Below are 18889 nucleotides of genomic sequence, written 5' to 3' on the forward strand. Positions count from 1 at the left end.
TTAGATTAAACAAGTAGGGTTCAGAAAAGTGAGGAAATGTGTTCAAACTTACAAAACTCATACATGATTCTATTGAATCAAATTACTAGGTGTTGTGGAACCTACCCACCCACAATATGAGAAAATTTATCTAGGACATGCATGTCCCATCATCTACTTCTCCATAGTTCTGAGAAGTGTAAAACAAAGTCCAGATGTGGTATCACCTCCCATTAGAAGCCCAGTACACTACATGAATATCAAAATTCAATGTTCAAAGCTGCAAACAATGTTCATTATTCAAGGAAATTTGCTAATCCTTCTATATCTTATATTAACCAAGACACTTATTTATCACTTACAAAATAAACAATATTGATTTATGTTACAGACAGCATCTTCACTTCCCAATAAAACTTCTTTTGGAAAGAAAAGAAGATTGAATACCGACATATCAAAGTGAGCTTATAATTTTCTTAGTATGCCATGGCTGATAGAATGGAATGGAGAATGACTAAAGCTTACATACCTCTTGTCTCTACACACAGGTTCATACACATGTAAACACACTGCTGAGTAGGTAATGGTGTTCAATTGCTATGAAAGTAAAGAAGACATCTATCTAATTAATGTTATATTTACATTATATTTATATTATATAATGCATATTATATATTGTGTATTTATGATATATCACATAACATGTATCTTATGTATTATATATTACATATTATATAAAACATACTACATTTTTTATATTCCTGTTACATATTATATCATATGTTACATGATACATATGTATTATATGTATATTACATATAATGTATTATATATTATAAATATATTTTTTACATATGATAAATATTTTTAAGAAAAGAAAAGAAAATTTTAGGCACAATATCATGAGAGAAAAACCTCCAAAGATGCCATTGAATTCATTTTTTTTGTTGGCATCTACTGCTCACCTTGCAGCATACCCTTAAGAGTAGTTTGAAGGAGATAAAATTCTTCAGTAATTCTTGTTCTTAATAGTTATGAACAATAAATACCAGTAATGTTACAAAACATCATTCAGTTGTATTTTCTATTAACATATTATACAATAATGGTTAGGTTATATGTTTTGGTAAGATAACACATTAATGATTTTGTATGACTCTGGAGTACATCACATAAGGAGTTGTGTATCATCAAATTATCTCATTGCTGGTGATGTTTACTGTGGGTAATAATATAAGAGGTAGTTATGAGGTACATGTTTCCTTTTATAATTAAGAAGGATCTGTCAAGATATAGTAATATAGCTTACTAACATTTCACATTCAAAATGAATGAAAAAATATTCTCTTAAATTAAGAATTTGTTTCTATCAAGACTGCATTTGTAAGACCAATTTTTCAAATTAACTCTATGAAGCAAAAATATTTCTCTTCCATGTCATAGTAACATTACCACAAAAAGTAAATATGACCCAAAATAAGAATAGGCTAATATTCTGCTGCAAATATTTGCTACAGTATTATGGAAAGTTGTAATGCAAATGATCAGAAATAGCCAATTATATAACAGTATTTTCATAACAGGGCCTAATTTACAATATTTTAGAAGATATTTATCAGCTACAATAATGCTAAATGAGCCTTCCAGACCCTCAGTGCTCATCAGTTTAGACTCAGCACCATTCCAATCCCAATAGCCAATATCCAGACTCTATTTCTCATCTGCTTTCATTATCCGGAACCATAGATTCTTCATGGCTTTCTTCACTTCTGCATTTCTCAGGGAGTAGATGAGAGGATTGAGGAGGGGAGTTATCACCGTGTAGAACACAGCTATCATCTTGTCTACAGGCAGGGTATCAGAAGGCCTCGAATAGATGAAGACACATGGACCAAAGAACAATATAACCACAGTGACATGGGACCCACAGGTGGACAGAGCTTTGCGCCGTCCCTCAGCACTCTGAGTTCTCAGGTGGAACAAGATGACCAGATAGGATGCTAAGAGGACCACAAAGCTGATCACAGACAGTGTCCCTCCATTGACAACAATCAGCAGACCAATGAGGAAGGTGTCTGAACAGGCAAGTTTAAGCACAGGAAGCAAGTCACAGAAATAATGGTCAATGACATTGGGGCCACAGAAAGATAAAGGAAGAATAAGAAGGATCTGGGAAAAGGAATGCACAAAGCCTCCTATCCAAGCTGATCCTACAAGGACAGCACACACCTGTTGGTTCATGATGCTGGTGTAGTGCAGGGGCTTGCAGATTGCCACATAGCGGTCATAGGCCATCATGGTGAGCAGGAAAATCTCAGTGCCACCAAAGAAGTGCATGAAGAAAAGCTGTGTCATGCAGCCCCACACAGATATGGATTTCTTTTCAGCAAGGAGATCAAAGATGAGTTTGGGGGCTGTTGTGGAGGAGTAGCAGATCTCCACAAAGGAGAGGAAGCTGAGGAAGAAGTACATTGGGGATCCAAGATTTCTGCTGGCTGCCACAGTGACCACCATAAGAAGATTCCCAAGCACAATGGCCATGTACAGGAGCAGAAATAGCACAAAGCAAACTCTCTGCCCCTCTTTATTGGGAGAGAGTCCCAGGAAAATGAACTCAGTCACATTGAGTAGGTGAGCCATGAGGGAGTAAGTTGGATGGTATGATCTGAAATGATACAAAATGCTTCATGAATACATAATTTAAATAAAATCTTTTGTAACAAACCTTGTATTATGTATTAAAAATATGAAAGAGTTAATAATTAAATAAAAGCATACCAAAGAGACAGAGAAAGCATGAGTTCATTGTGTTTGGCTGCAATTATGGAGAAAGTAACTAAATATACAGCTGAAGACAACAAACACCGCTGATATGGTAAATGAGTGTTAGGGACTTTGAACTTTACGTATAGTCAAGAAGGAATCATTAAGAAATGTCTCAGCCTACGATCAAATGACCTTGTTGCAGAAAGTAGAATTGAAGACGGGTGACTACTCATAAACTCAAAAAATCCACTCATTGTTCAACAGATGTTCAGGAGAGTGTTGAAATATCCAAGCTTGATGATTTTCTCATATTTTTGACATTTTTACTGTGGTTTTCACTAAAGATTTTATTCTTTCCCTTTCTCCTGGCTCATTTTCCTTTCTTGGATTAGGGGTTAGGAGATGTTATTTAACCTCTCACATAGTCATTGGGGCCTTCAGAAGACAAGTCCATGATACACCTCCCTTGACATTCAGCATCTCTTGAGAGAGCCACAAGCCTATACAGTCATGGTCTGTGACCTTCTTTCTGTTTCCCCACCAAATCCTGACTCTCTATAGTCATTTAAATGATGACGCCATCATAATCCAGCCCATGCTCAATTTTCTTCTTTGTGGGCATGCTCATTTCCTCCAAACATATGCCCTCAGTGTCGGCAGTCTGCTACACTTTTAAGGTGCTGACTCATGCTCAGGGTCATCCTTACCCACAGACATTTATCCCTCTCCTCAAGAAATCATCCAGACTACCACTGACACTGACTGACTTGAAAACTATCCCGATACACACTAGACTGGTCCAAAGTAGTGGAAGACGGTATGCATCTCCAGAGCCTCTCCTATAATAAGACTCAAGAGCATCTAAGAATAGGAGCCAGATGGCTTCCATTCATATCACAAAGTTTCCCTTCCTCCATGGCTTAGACTGGTGACATGATTGACTTTCCTACAGGTCAAAAGGGACAAACTAGTAAAAACACAGAAACAAAAAGAAGATGAAGACCAAAAATCCATTTATGAAGGAAGGTACTGCTCACAAGCCAGACTCCTGTCCTCACACATTCAAGTTTCCTACAGTGGCAATTCTGTGATTTCTAGAAAGTTCTTTAACTTCTTAGAGGATAATATTCCAAATGATATAATACAGAGACACATAGTTCAGGAATCGAGACTGTAAATCTCTACCTAGTCTCCTGGTACAAGTTCTCTTCAAATGTCTCTTTGTGTTTTTATCAGAGATAGAAACTCCACATCCTCCCACATCCATAGGTCCTCAAAATCAGTGGCCCCATTTACCTTATGACATTTTGGAATCAGAGCACTTACCACACTGAATAGAAATTATCTATGCAGTCTTCTCTCTAGCTATAGTATGATCTTCCTAAAGGCAGAGGCTGTTCCTTTCTTACCACTTCACAGCTAGTATGTGAAGTGTTTATGAATTTCATGACACCCCACCCTTTTCTTTCCAAATATATTGAGTCATCACATATGAAAGATACCCCCGAAGACAAAGCTAAGGCCACAACAAAGTCCATGTAATTTTGCTGCTCTGAATATACAGATGCAAAAGCAGCCTCTGGACTCATGCTGTTTCTCTGTGACCAATGGAGAAGCACTAAGCCAACTATGACCTACTCCTGCCTCCCTGGAGTACCAGGATAGACCTGCTCCCCTTGCAGTTTTAAACTTACAACTTCAAATCTACCTGATTTTTCAAGTAAAGGAAAAGCAGACTTGCTTCAGATGTGCCATAGAAATCTGAGCACTCAGATAGCTCAGTCTTAAATTCATGCTGCCTAGATGACCTCAAGGGATAGGACATGATCAGATGGGAGGAAGGAGATCCCCAGAGATGTACAGTCTCTCCTCTTCCTAATAATGCCTAATAATGCCTCATGGGAAGCAAGACTTCTAAATCCTCTATAAGAAACATTAGACATCAGAGATAATGCAATTCAGTTGAATTCACCCATTGTTCACAGAACATTGACACACATGGATCTGTTATATGATGATAATTCATCTACCCATCATAAGTTTCATCTGCAGGCTTCATATAAAATGGCACTACTATCCAGAGTGACCCAAGGATTAGTAAACGTACATGTCTGGAAATTAAAAAAGGACATCTATTGTCTGTGGTAGAATAAAAACAGAATAAGTAGTATGAAACAAAGACTAGAAGCAAGTAGTGGCTTTCCCTTAGAGAAGGTAGTTCTGTCTAAAAACATTTTCCCATTTTCCAACATAGAAGGGAGGAAAATGTCCAATGACATTAAGAAAATATTGGATTCTAGGATAGCTGGCAGAAATGAGTTGCCCATGTGATCCCTGGAACCCCAGTTGTCTAGCTCTGGGCTTACTCCCTAGTCTGAAGTTTTGTGGGACCAGAAGAGTGCCCTGCCTTCCCATGGAAACATTCCCATGGGCCTCAAAACTAACTATCTTGAAACACTGCTTAACCACCAATTCTAGTTGGATCTTCCTGCCACCCCAGCTGGTCTGACTGAGACACAGTCTACAGAGCAGGGCTCATCAGCAACATAGACTGCAGAGTAGGAGCTTCCTGAGGTACAGCCAACAGAGAAGTGTACCCTGATTTCCATTGTCAGGCCCAAGAACACTACCTTCTTGAGAGTCCTGCTGACATCAGGATTATCCAGCCAACACCAGGGCAAAGCAGATGACTAAAGTACAGCAGTGTAAGAACATAATCAACAAGAACCAGGACCATATGGCACCATCAGAGTCCAGCTATCCCACTACAACAAACCCCGGATATGCTAATGAAACTGAAGCACAAGAAGAGGATCTTAAATCCAATTTTGTAAAGGTGATAGAGGTCTTTAAAGAGGACAGGAATAAATCCCTTAAGGAAATACAGAAAAATACATTCAAACAGGTAGAGGCATTAAAAGAGGAAGCAAATAAATATAAAGAAATACAGGTAAATACAATCAGCCAGGTGAAGGATATGAATAAAACTGTCCAAGACCTGAAAAGGGAAATGAAATCTATAAAGAAAACACAAACTAAGCCAATCACGAAGACGGAAAACCTGGAAAAGAAAACAGGAACTATAGACAAAAGCATAACCAACAGAATACAGGAGTTGGAAGGGAGAATCTCAGATGCAGAGGTATGATAGAAGAAGTCAATATATCAGTCAAAGAAAATGCAAAATCTATAAAGTTGATGTTTATCCAGGAAATATGGAACACTGTGAAAAGACCAAACCTAAGAATAATAGGAATAGAAGAGGAGGAGGAGGAGGAGGAGGGGGGAGGGACAGGAATAGAAACATCTTCAACAAAATCATAGATAAAAATTTCTCTAATCTAAATAAAAAGGGATGCCTATAAAAGTGAAAGAAGCTTACAGAACACCAAGTAGAATAGATCACATAAAAATCAAAACACTAAACAGATCAAAATTTTTAAAAAGCAGCATGGGAAAAGGGCCAAATAACATATAAAGATATACCTATCAGAATTACACTGGACTTTTCATCTGAGACTCTAAAAGCTAGAATGGCCTGAGCAGAGGTCCTACAGATCCTAAGAGTCCACAGATGTCAGCCCAGACTACTATACCCAACAAAACTTTCAATCACCATAAATGGAGAAATCAAGATATTCCATGACAAACCCAAATTTAAACAATATCTTTCCACTAATCCACCCTACAGAGAATACTGCAAGGAAAGTTCCAAACCAACGAGGCTAACTATACTTAGAAAAACACAAGAAATAAATAATTTCGTACCATTAAAACAAATAGAAGAGAAATACACACACATACAAACACACACACATACACACACACACACACACACACACACACTCAACTGCCACACACAGCATAATAGGAAGTAAGAATCATTGGTCAAAATATTACTCAACATCAATGGACCCAATTCCCCAGTAGAAAGACACAGGCTAACAGAATGAATGTGTAAACAGAATCCTTCATCTGCCCCTTACAAGAAACACATCTCAGCAACAGTCATAATCTCAGTACAAAGGACTAGAAAAAGGTTTTCCAAGCAAACTGACCCAAGAATAAAGCTGGATGAACATTGTAATATCTAATATGACAGAATTACAACTGAAAGTACTCAAAAGATACAGGGAAGGACACTTCACACTCACCAAAGGAAAATTCCACCAAAAGGAAGTTTCAATTTTGAACATCTATGTTCCAAATGAAAGGGTACCCACATTCATAAAAGAAACATTACTAAAGCTTTAATAGCACATAAAACCCCACAAATTAATACCCCACTCTTAGCAATTGACAGATCATTGAGATAGAAACTAAACAGAGAAATAACAAAACTAATAGAGGGTATAATTCAAATGTACCTAACAGATAGATAGAGAACATTTGAACCAAATACAGAAGAATATTCCTTCCTCTCATCACCTCATAGAATGTTCTCCAAAATTGACCATAAAATCAGTCACAATTCAATAAAAAGGATGGCAGTATATACCCAAACTTATGGAATATATGAAAGCAGTGCTAAGGGGAAAGCTCATGGAACTAAGTGCCTCCATAAATAAATTGAAGAGTTATCATACTAACAAATCAAAAGTATATCTGAAGGCTCTAGAAAAAAGAGTAAACATACACAAGAGTAGATGGTAGGAAAAAATCAAACTCAGGGCTAAAATAAAGTTAAGAATCAACAAAACCAAGAATTAGGTCTTTTTATCTGTCAACAAGATAGAAAAATCTTTATCCAAACTAAATGAAAGGCACAGAGACAGTATCCAAATTAACAAAATCAGAAATGAAAAGGAGACATAATAATAGACACTGGAATTCAAAGGACCATTAGGTCTCACTTCAAAAGCCTGTACTTTACAAAATTTGAAGATCTAAATAAAATGGATAATTTTCTAGTCAGATACTAATTACCAAAGCTAAATCAAGATCGGATAAATAATATGGATAGTTCTATAAGCTCTAAGGAAATAAAACCAGTCATTAAAAATCTTCCAAACAAATCCCATGGGGGAGAGATCCGAACTCCCAGAAATTCGGACACTTTTGAGACCTCAGGAAAGACTGCCATTTCTGCCCACTTCTGTCCACTTCTACCCACATTCTAGGCCAAAGAGGAAACTGCATAGTGCCTCCCGATACAGGAATATAGGAAGAGTCAGTGGCAGGAACCAGCTGGATTCTAGCTGGGCCTGTAACTGAACTAAACCAGTACAACAGTTCCCTGAACCTGGATCCTATGTGGGATAGAGCTGGACCCTCAGAAATGCAGACACTCCTGAGAACCCAGAGGAGACAAATACCTTCTGCCCACATTCCTGACCCAAGAGGAAATTACCTAGTGCCATCTACACCCTGTGGGCACAGGGACTTAGAAGCAGTCAGGGGCAGGACCCTTCAGGTTTCTGCCTGCACTGAAAGCTAAAAGCCAGTCACCAGGAGCACCTACACACCTGAGAGCAGAGCTTTCTGTTCCCAGATCCTGCTGAAAGAAAACAGGTCTACAGGAATGCTACCACACAAACCTACAGGAGGCCCAAGCCACTTACAGACAAGCCAACACCAAAGACAATCTGATGGCAAGAGGGAAGCACAGGAACCTAAGCAACAGAAACCAAGACTACTTGGCACCATCAGAGCCCAACTCTCCCAACAGAACAAATACTGAATATCCACATACACCAGAAAAGCAAGATTTGGATTTAAAATCACATTTGATGATGATGATGGAGGACCTTAAGAAGAACATAAATAACTCCCTTAAAAAATACAGGACAACATGAGTAAACAAATATAAACTCTTAAACAGAAAACACAAGAATCCCTTAAAGAATTAGAGGAAAACACACGAACAGGTGAAGGAAAGGGACAAAACCATCCAGTATTTAAAAATGGAAATAGAAACAATAAAGAAAGCACAAAGGAAGACAACACTGGAGATAGAAAACCTAGGGAAGAGATTAGGAGCCATAGATGTAAGCATCACCAACAGAATATAAGAGATAGAAGAAAGAATCTCAGGGGCAGAAGATACCATAGAAAACATTGACACAACCATCAAAGATAACATAAAATGCAAAAAACACCAAGCACAAAACATCCAGGAAATCCAGGATACAATGAGAAGATGAAACCTAAGAATAATAGGTATAGAAGAGAATGGAGACTCCAACTTAAATGGCCAGTAAATATCTTCAACAAAATTTTAGAAGAAAACTTCCCTAACCTGAAGAAAGAGATACCCATAATCATACAAGAAGCCTACAGAGCTCCAAATAGATTGGACCAGAAGGGAAATTCCTCCCGTCACATAATAGTCAAAACACCAAATGCACAAAACAAAGAAAGAAGTGTAAAAGCAGTAAGAGTCAAGTAACTTATAAAGGCAGACCCAGCAGAATTACATCAGACTTCTCACCAGAGACTATTGGCAGATGTCTTACAGACCCTAAGAGAACACAAATGCCAGCCCAGGCTACTATATACAACAAAATTCTCCGTTACCATAGACGGTGGAAACAAAGTATTCCATGGCAAACCAAATTAACACAATATCTTTCCACAAAGCCAGCCCTACAAAGATTAATAGATGGAAAACTCCAACATAAGGAGAGAAGCTACACCCTAAAATAAGTAAGAAAGTAATCTCCTTGCAAAAACACCAAAAGAAGAGAGACACACAAACATAATTCCACGTTGACCAAAAAATAACAAGAAGCAACAATCACTATTCCTTAATATCTCTTAATATCAATAGACTCAATTACCCAATAAAAAGGTATAGACTAGCAAACTGGGAACTTAAAGAGGATCCAGCATTTTTCTCCATATAGGAAACACACCTCAGTAACAAAGACAGACACTACCTCAGAGTAAAAGGCAGAAAACTATTTTCCAAGCAAATGGTGCAAAAAAAAAAAGCTGTTGTAGCCATTCTAATATCAAATAAAATTGCCTTTCAACCAAAGTTATTAAAAAAGATAAGGAAGAATGCTTCATATTCATCAAAGGAAAAACGCACCAAGATGAACTATCAATCCTACATATCTATGCTCCAAATACAAGGGCACCTACATTCATAAAAGGAACCTTACTAAAGCTCAAATTGCACACGGTACCTCAAACAGTAATAGTAGGATATTTCAACACCCTACTCTCGTCAATGGGCAGATCATGGAAACAGAAATTAAACAGGCATAGAAAAACTAACAGCAGTTATGAACCAAATGGACTTAAGGAATATTTATAGAATGTTTCATCCTAAAACAAAAGAATATAACTTCTTCTTAACACCTTAATGTACCTTCCAAAATTGAACACAATTTGGTCACAAAACAGGCCTCAACAGATACAAGATTGAAATAATCCCATGCGTCCTATCAGATCACCACAGACTAAGGCAGGTCTTCAATAAAAACAAAAACAACAGAAAACCCACGTATACATGGAAGTTGAACAAAACTCTATTCAATGAAAACTTGGTCAAGGAAGAAATTAAGAAGGAAATTAAAGAATTTTTAGAATTTAGTGAAAATGAAGGCATGACATACCCAAACTTATGGGACATAAGGAAAGCAGTGCTAAGAGAAAAAAATCATAGCTCTGAGTGCCTCCAAGAAGAAAGAGGAGAAAGCATACATTAACAGCTTGACAGAACACCGAAATGCTCTAGAAGAAAGAGAAGCAAATACAACCAAGAGGAGTAGAAGGCAGGAAATAATCAAACTCAGGGCTGAAATCAACCAAGTAGAAACAAATAGGACTATACAAAGAATCAACAAAATCAGGAGCTGGCTCTTTGAGAAAATCAACAAGATACATAAACCATTAGCCAGACTAACCAGAGGGCACAGAGACAGTATCCAAATTAACAAAATAAGAAAGGAAAAGGGATACATGACAACAGAATCTGAGGAAACTAAAAAAATCATCAGATCCTACTACAAAAGCCTATATTTAACAAAACTGGAGAATCTGGACGAAATGGACAATTCCCTAGACAAATACCAGGTACCAAAGTTAAATCAGGATCAGATATGCCATCTAAACAACCCCATACCTCCTAAAGAAACTAAAGCAGTTATTAAAAGTCTCCCAACCAAAAAGAGTCCAGGACCAGGTGAATTTAGTACAGAATTCTATCAGACCATCATAGAAGACCTCTTATCAACATTGTCCAAAATGTTCCACAAAATAGAAACAGATGGAGCACTACCAAACTCATTCTAAGAAGCCTCAATTACACTTATAACTGAACCACACAAAGACCCAACAAAGAAAGAGAACTTCAGACCAATATTCCTTATGAATATTGACACAAAAATACTCAATAAAATTCTTGCAAACCAAATCCAAGGACTCATCAAAACAATCACTCATAATGATCAAGTAGACTTCATCTCAGGGATGCAGGTTTGGTGCAATACACGGAAATCCATCATTATGAGCCACTATATAAACAAACTCAAAAAAATAAGCATTTGACAAAATTCAACACCACTTCATAATAAAAGTACTGGAAATAACAGGACCATACCTAAACGTAGTAAAAGCAATATATACTAAACTAAATGGAGAGAAACTTGAAACAATCCCACTAAAATCAGGTACTAGACAAGGCTGCCCACTCGCTCCCTATTAAATATAGTATGCAAAGTCCTAGCCAAAGCAATAGGACAACAAAAATACCTCAAAGGGGTTCAAATTGGAAAGGAAGAAGTCAAAATACCACTATTTGACCATGATATGATAGTATGATTAAGTGAAAAAAATAGTTCCACCAGAGAACTACTAAGCCTGATAAACAACTTCAGCAAAGTGACTGGGTATAAAATCAACTCAAACAAATCAGTAACCTTCCTCTACTCAAAGGATAAACAAGCTGAGAAAGAAATTAGGGAAATGACACTGTTCACAAAAGTCCCAAATTATATAAAATACTTTGGTGTGACTCTAACTAAGCAAGTGAAAGTTCTGTACAACAAGAACTTCAAGTATCTGAAGAAAAAATAGAAGATATCAGAATATGGAAAGACCTCCTATGCTCATGGATTAGCAGGATCAATAGAGTAAAAATGGCCATTTTGCCAAAAGCAATCTGCAGATTCAATATAATCGCCATCAAATTTCAAACCCAATTCTCCAAAGAGTTAGAAAGAGCAATTTGCAAATTCATATGGAATAACAAAAAAACAGGATAGTGAAAACTATACTCAACAACAAAAGAACTTCTGAGGGAATCACCACCCCTAACCAGCTGTATTACAGAGCAATAGTAATAAAAAAAACTGCATGGTATTGGTACAGAGACAGGCAGGTAGATGAGTGAAATAGAAGTGAAGACCCAGAAATGAACCCAAACACCTATGGTCACTTGATCCTTAACAAAGGAGCTAAAACCATCCAATGGGAAAAAAAGCTAGCATTTTCAACAAATGGTGCTCGTTCAACTAGAAGTCAGCATATAGAACAATGCAAATTGGCCCATTCTTATCACCCTGTACAAAGCTCAAGTCCAAATGAAGCAAGGACCTCCACACCAAACCAGATATACTCAAACTAATAGAAGAAAAAGTGGAAAGAGTTTCGTTCACATGGACACTGAAAAAAAAATGTCCTGAACAGAAAAACCAATGGCTTATGCTCTAAGATCAAGAATCAACAAATGGGATCTCATAGAGCTACAAAGCTTCTATAAGGCAAAGGACACTGTCATTAGGACAGAATGGAAACCAACAGATTAGGAAAAGACCTTTACCAATCCTACATCCAATGGAGGGGTAATATCCAAAATATACAAAGAAATCACAAAGGTAGACTCAGAGAGCCAAATAACCATGTCAAAAGATGGGGTACCGAGCTAAACAAAGAATTCTCAGCTGAGGAATATCAAATGGCTAAGAAGTACCTAAGAAATGCTCAACATCCTTAGTCATCAGGAATTGCAAATCAAAACAACTTAAAGATTCTATTTTGCTCCAATAAGAATAGCTAAAATAAAAAAACTCAGGACTGCTCCCAAACCCATTGCGAGAGAGAGCTCACCGCCTGGACAGGTGGGCATGCAAGAGACGGCAGATAAGGAGAGACCACCTATACTGCCCACCCCTGCCCACATCCCAGGCCAAAGAGGAAACTGTATATGGCCTCTGGGAACTGGAAGATAGGGGCACTGGAGTTGCAGGTTCCCAGCAATCCAGACACCACCCCGACCTGAAGGGACCAGATCAACAGTTCTCTGCACTCAAATCTCATGGAAGGGAGAGCTAAACGTTCAGAGGGGCAGACATGCCTGGGAAGCCAGAAGAGACTACACTCTGCCCACATATCTGATTCCAGAGGAAAACACCTAACGCCATCTGGGACCCCTGTGCACGGGGGCTCCGGGAAAAGGTGGCTCAGGCCCTCGTGGTTGCCGCCCTCAAGGAGAGCTCAAAAGCAACCCCACAGGAGGAAACTTGAGCCCCGGGACCACAGGTAAGACCAACTTTTCTGCTCCAAGTGACCTGCCTGGTAGACTCTGGACACAGCCCCATAGGAACAGCTGAAGAACAGTACACAGGAAAGACCACACGCCCAAAGGCAGAACACTCTGTTCCCATAAAAGCTGAAATAAACAGGAAAACAGGTCTACAGCACATCTGACACACAGGCCTGTAGGACGGTCTAGCCACTGTCAGAAATAGCAGAACAAAGTAACACCAGAGATAATCTGATGGGAAGAGACAAGCACAGGAACCCAAGCAACAGAAATCAAGATTACATGACGTCATCGGAGCCCAATTCTCACCAAAGCAAACAATGAATATCGAAACACACCAGAAAAAAAAGATCTAGATTAAAAATCATATTCCATCATGATGCTGAAGGACTTCAAGAAAGGCATGAAGAACACCCTTAGAGAAACACAGGAAAACATAAATAAACAAGTAGAAGTCTATAGAGAGGAATCACAAAAATCCCTGAAAGAATTCCAGGAAAACACAAGCAAACAGTTAAAGGAATTAAAATTGGAAATAAAAGCAATAAACAAAGAACACAGGGAAACAACCATGGATATAGAAAACCAAAGGAAGAGACAAGGAGCCGTAGATACAAGCATCACCAACACAATACAAGAGATAGAAGAGAGAATCTCAGGAGCAGAAGGTTCCATAAAAATCATCGACACAACTATCAAAGATAATGGAAAATGGAAAAAGCTACTGGTCCAAAACATACAGGAAATCCAGGACTCAATGAGAAGATCAAACGTAAGGATAATAGGTATAGAAGAGAGTGAAGAATCCCAGCTCAAAGAACCAGTAAACATCTTCAACAAAATCATAGAAGAAAACTTCCCTAACCTAAACAAAGAGATGCCCATAAATATACAAGAAGCATACAGAACTCCAAATAGATTGGGCCAGAAAAGACACTCCTCCCATCACATAATAGGCAAAACACTGAATGCACAAAATAAAGAAAGAATATTAAAAGCAGTAAGGGGAAAAGGTCAAGTAACATATAAAGGCAGACCTATCAGAATCACACCAGATTCTCACCAGAGACTATGAAAGCCAGAAGATCCTGGACAGATGTCATACAGACGCTAAGAGAATACAAATGCCATCCTAGGTTACTGTATCCAGCAAAACTCTCAATTAACATAGATGGAGAAACCAAGATATTCCATGACAAAACCAAATTTACACAATATCTTTCTACAAATCCAGCGCTACAAAAGATAATAAATGTTAAAGCCCAAGATAAGGAGGCAAGCTACACTCTAGAAAAAGCAAAAAACAAATCGTCTTGTCAACAAAACAAAGAGAAGAAAAGCTAACAAACATAACCTCACATACAAATATGAATATTACCAGAAGAACTAATCACTATTCCTTAATATCTCTCAACATCAATGGTCTCAACTCCCCAATAAAAAGACATAGATTTACAAACTGGATACCCAATGAGGACCCTGCATTCTGCTGCCTACAGGAAACACACCTCAGAGACAAAGACAGACACTACCTCAGAGTGAAAGGCTGGAAAACAACATTCCTAGCAAATGGTCGGAAGAAGCAAGCTGGAGTAGCCATTCTAATATCAAATAAAATCAAGTTTCAACTAAAAGTCATCAAAAAAGATAAGGAAGGACACTTCATATTCATCAAAGGAAAAATCCACCAAGATGAACTCTCAATCCTAAATATCTATCCTCCAAATGCAAGGGCAACTACATACATAAAAGAAACCTTACTAAAGCTCAAAACACACATTGCACCTCACACAATAAGAGTAGGAGATTGCAATGCCCCACTCTCATCAATGGGCAGATCATGGAAACAGAAATTAAACAGAGACATAGGCAGACTAAGAGAAGTCATGAAACAAATGGACTTATCAGATATTTATAGAACAATCTATCCTAAAGCAAAAGGATATACATTCTTCTCACCGCCTCATTGTACTTTCTCCAAAATTGACCATATAATTGGTCATAAAACAGGCCTCAATAGATACAGAAAGATAGACATAGTCCCATGAGTCCTATCAGACCACCACGCCCTAAAGGTGATCTTCAATAACAATAAGGGAAGAACGCCCACATATACATGGAATTGAACAATGCTCTACTCAATGATAACCTGGTCAAGGAAGAAATAAAGAAAGAAATTAAAGACTTCTAAGAATTTAATGAAAATGAAGGTACAACATACCCAAACTTATGGGACACAATGAAAGCTGTGCTAAGAGGAAAACTATACATCTGAGTGACTGCAGAAAGAAACAGGAGAGAGCATATGTCAGCAGCTTGACAGCACACCTAAAAGCTCTACAACAAAAAGAAGCAAATACACCCAGGAGGAGTAGAACTCATGAAATAATCAAACTCACAGCTGAAATCAACAAAGTAGAAACAAAAAGGACCATAGAAAGAATCAACAGAACCAAAAGTTGGTTCTTTGAGAAAATCAACAAGATAGATAAACCCTTAGCCAGACTAACCAGAGGACACAGAGGTGTGTCCCAATTAACAAAATCAGAAATGAAAAGGGAGACATAACTACAGAATCAGAGGAAATTCAAAAAATCATCAGATCATACTACAAATACCTATATTCAACAAAACTTGAAAATCTGCAGGAAATGGACAATTTCTGAGAGAGATACCAGGTACCGAAGTTAAATCAGGAACAGATAAACCATTTAAACAACCCCAAAACTCCTAACGAAATACAAGCAGTCATTAAAGTACTCCCAACCAAAAAGAGCGCAGGTCCAGACGGGTTTACTGCAGAATTCTATCAGACATTCATAGAAGACCTCATACCAATAGTATTCAAACTATTCCACAAAATTGAAACAGATGAAGCACTATTGAATTCATTCTATGAAGCCACAATTACTCTTATACCTAAACCACACAGAGACTCAACAAAGAGAACTTCACACCAATTTACCTTATGAATATCAATGCAAAAATACAAAACAAAATTCTGGTAAATCGGATCCAAGAGCTGATCAAAACATTCATCCACCATGATCAAGTAGGCTTCATCCCAGGCATGCAGGGATGGTTTAATATACGGAAAACCATCAACATGATCCATTATATAAACAAACTGAAAGAACAAAACCACATGATCATTTCATTAGATGCTGAGAAAGCATTTGACAAAATTCAACACCCTTTCATGATGAAATTCCTGGAAAGATCAGGAACTCAAGGCCCATACCTAAACATAGGAAAAGCCATATACAGCAAACCAGTCGCTAACATTAATCTAAATGGAGAGAAACTTGAAGCAATCCCACTAAAATCAGTGACTAGACAAGGCTGCCCACCCTCTCCCTACTTATTCAATATAGTTCTTGAAGTTCTACCAGATCAATCAGACAACAAAAGGAGATAAAGGGGATAAAGATTGGAAAAGAAGAAGTCAAAATATCACTATTTGCAGATGATATGATAGTATATTTAATTGATCCGAAAAGGTCCACCAAAGAACTACTAAAGCTGATAACCAACTTCAACAAAGTACCTGGGTATAAAATTAACGCAAAAAAAAAAAAATCAGTAGCCTTCCTCTCCAAAAAAGAGAAACAAGCCGAGAAAGAAATTAGGGAAGCAACACCCTTCATAATAGTCCCAAATAATATGAAGTACCTCGGTGTGACTTTAACAAAGCAAGTGAAAGATCTGTACAATAAGAACTTCGAGCCTCTGAAGAAAGAAATTGAAGAAGACCTTAGCAGATGGAAAAACCTCCCATGCTCATGGATTGGCAGGATTAATATAGTAAAAATGGCCATTTTACTAAAAGCGATCTACAGATTCAATGCAATCCCCATCAAAATACCAATCCAATTCTTCAAAGAGTTAGACAGAACAATTTGCAAATTCATCTGGAATAACAAAAACCCAGGACACCTAAAAATATCCTCAACAATAAAAGGACTTCAGGAGGAATCACTATCCCTGAACTCAAGCAGTATTACAGAGCAACAGTGATAAAAACTGCATGGTATTGGTACAGAGACAGACAGATAGACCACTGGAATAGAATTAAAGACACAGAAATGAACCCACACCCCTATGGTTACTTGATTTTTGACAAAGGAACCAAAACCATCCAATGGAAAAAAAGATAGCATTTTCAGGAAATGGTGCTGGTTCAACTGGAGGTCAACTTGTAGAAGAATGCAGATCGATACATGCTTATAACCCTGTACAAAGCTTAAGTCCAAGTGGATCAAAAACCTCCACATCAAACCAGATACACTCAAACTAATAGAATAAAAAGTGCGGAAGCTTCTCGAACACATGGAAACTGGAAAAAATTTCCTGAACAAAACACCAATGGCTTATGCTCTAAGATCAAGAATCAACAAATGGGATCTCATAAAACTGCAAAGCTTCTGTAAGGCAAAGGACGCTCTGGTTAGGACAAAACAGCAACCAACAGATTGGGAAAAGATCTTTACCAATCCTACAACAGATAGAGGCCTTATATCGAAAATATACAAAGAACTCAATAAGTTAGACCACAGGGAGACAAATAACCCTATTAAAAAATGGGGTTCAGAGCTAAACAAAGAATTCACAGCTGAGGAATGCTGAATGGCTGAAAAACACCTAAAGAAATGTTCAACATCTTTAGTCATAAGGGAAATGCAAATCAAAACAACACTGAGATTTCACACCAGTGAGAATGGCTAAGATCAAAAACTCAGGTGACAGCAAATGCTGGCAAGGATGTGGAGAAAGAGGAACACTCCTCCTTTTTTGGTGGGATTGCAGACTGGTACAACCATTCTGGAAATCAGTCTGGAGAATCCTCAGAAAATTGGACATTGAGCTACCTGAGGACCAATTATACCTCTCTTGGGCATATACCCAAAAGATGCCCCAACATACAAAAAAGACATGTGCTCCACTATGTTCATAGCATCCTTATGTATAACAGCCAGAAGCTGGAAAGAACCCAGATGCCCTTCAACAGAGGAATGGATAAAGAAAATGTGGTACATCTTCACAATGGGATATTACTCAGCTATCAAAAACAATGACTTTATGAAATTCATAGGCAAATGGAGGGAACTGGAAAATATCATCCTGAATGAGATAACCCAATCCCAGAAAAACACACATGATATGCACTCATTGATAAGTGACTATTACCCCAAATGTTTGAATTACCCTAGATGCACAGAACCCATGAAACTCAAGACGGATCAAAATGGGAATGCTTCACTCCTTATTTAAAAGGGGAACAAGAATACCCTTGGCAGGGAATAGGGAGGCAATAAATGAAACAGAGGCAGAAGGAACACCCATTCAGAGACTGCCCCACATGTGGCCCATACATATACAGCCACCCAATTAGACAAGATGGATGAAGCAAAGAAGTGCAGGCCAACAGGAACCAGATGTAGATCTCTCCTGGGAGACACAGCCAGAATACAGCAAATACATAGGCGAATGCCATCATTAAACCACTGAACTGAGAACGGGACCCCCGTTGAAGGGATCAGAGAAAGGACTGGAAGAGCTTGAAGGGGCTCGAAACCCCATATGAACAAACATGCCAACCAACCAGAGCTTCCAGGGACTAAGCCACTACCCAAATACTATACATGGACTGAC

General features: G+C 38.1%; 1 protein-coding gene across 1 annotated transcript; it reads right to left on the bottom strand.

Annotated features, from left to right (window-relative positions):
• Positions 1–1689: 1689 nt before the first annotated feature.
• On the bottom strand, positions 1690–2619 carry Or4x6 (olfactory receptor family 4 subfamily X member 6). The gene has a single exon (NM_001001384.1). The coding sequence runs from the start codon at positions 2617–2619 to the stop codon at positions 1690–1692; it is 930 nt and encodes a 309-aa protein (NP_001001384.1).
• Positions 2620–18889: the final 16270 nt, after the last annotated feature.

Source organism: Rattus norvegicus, chromosome 3, assembly GCF_036323735.1.
Source record: "Rattus norvegicus strain BN/NHsdMcwi chromosome 3, GRCr8, whole genome shotgun sequence".
Taxonomy (NCBI): Eukaryota; Metazoa; Chordata; class Mammalia; order Rodentia; family Muridae; genus Rattus; species Rattus norvegicus.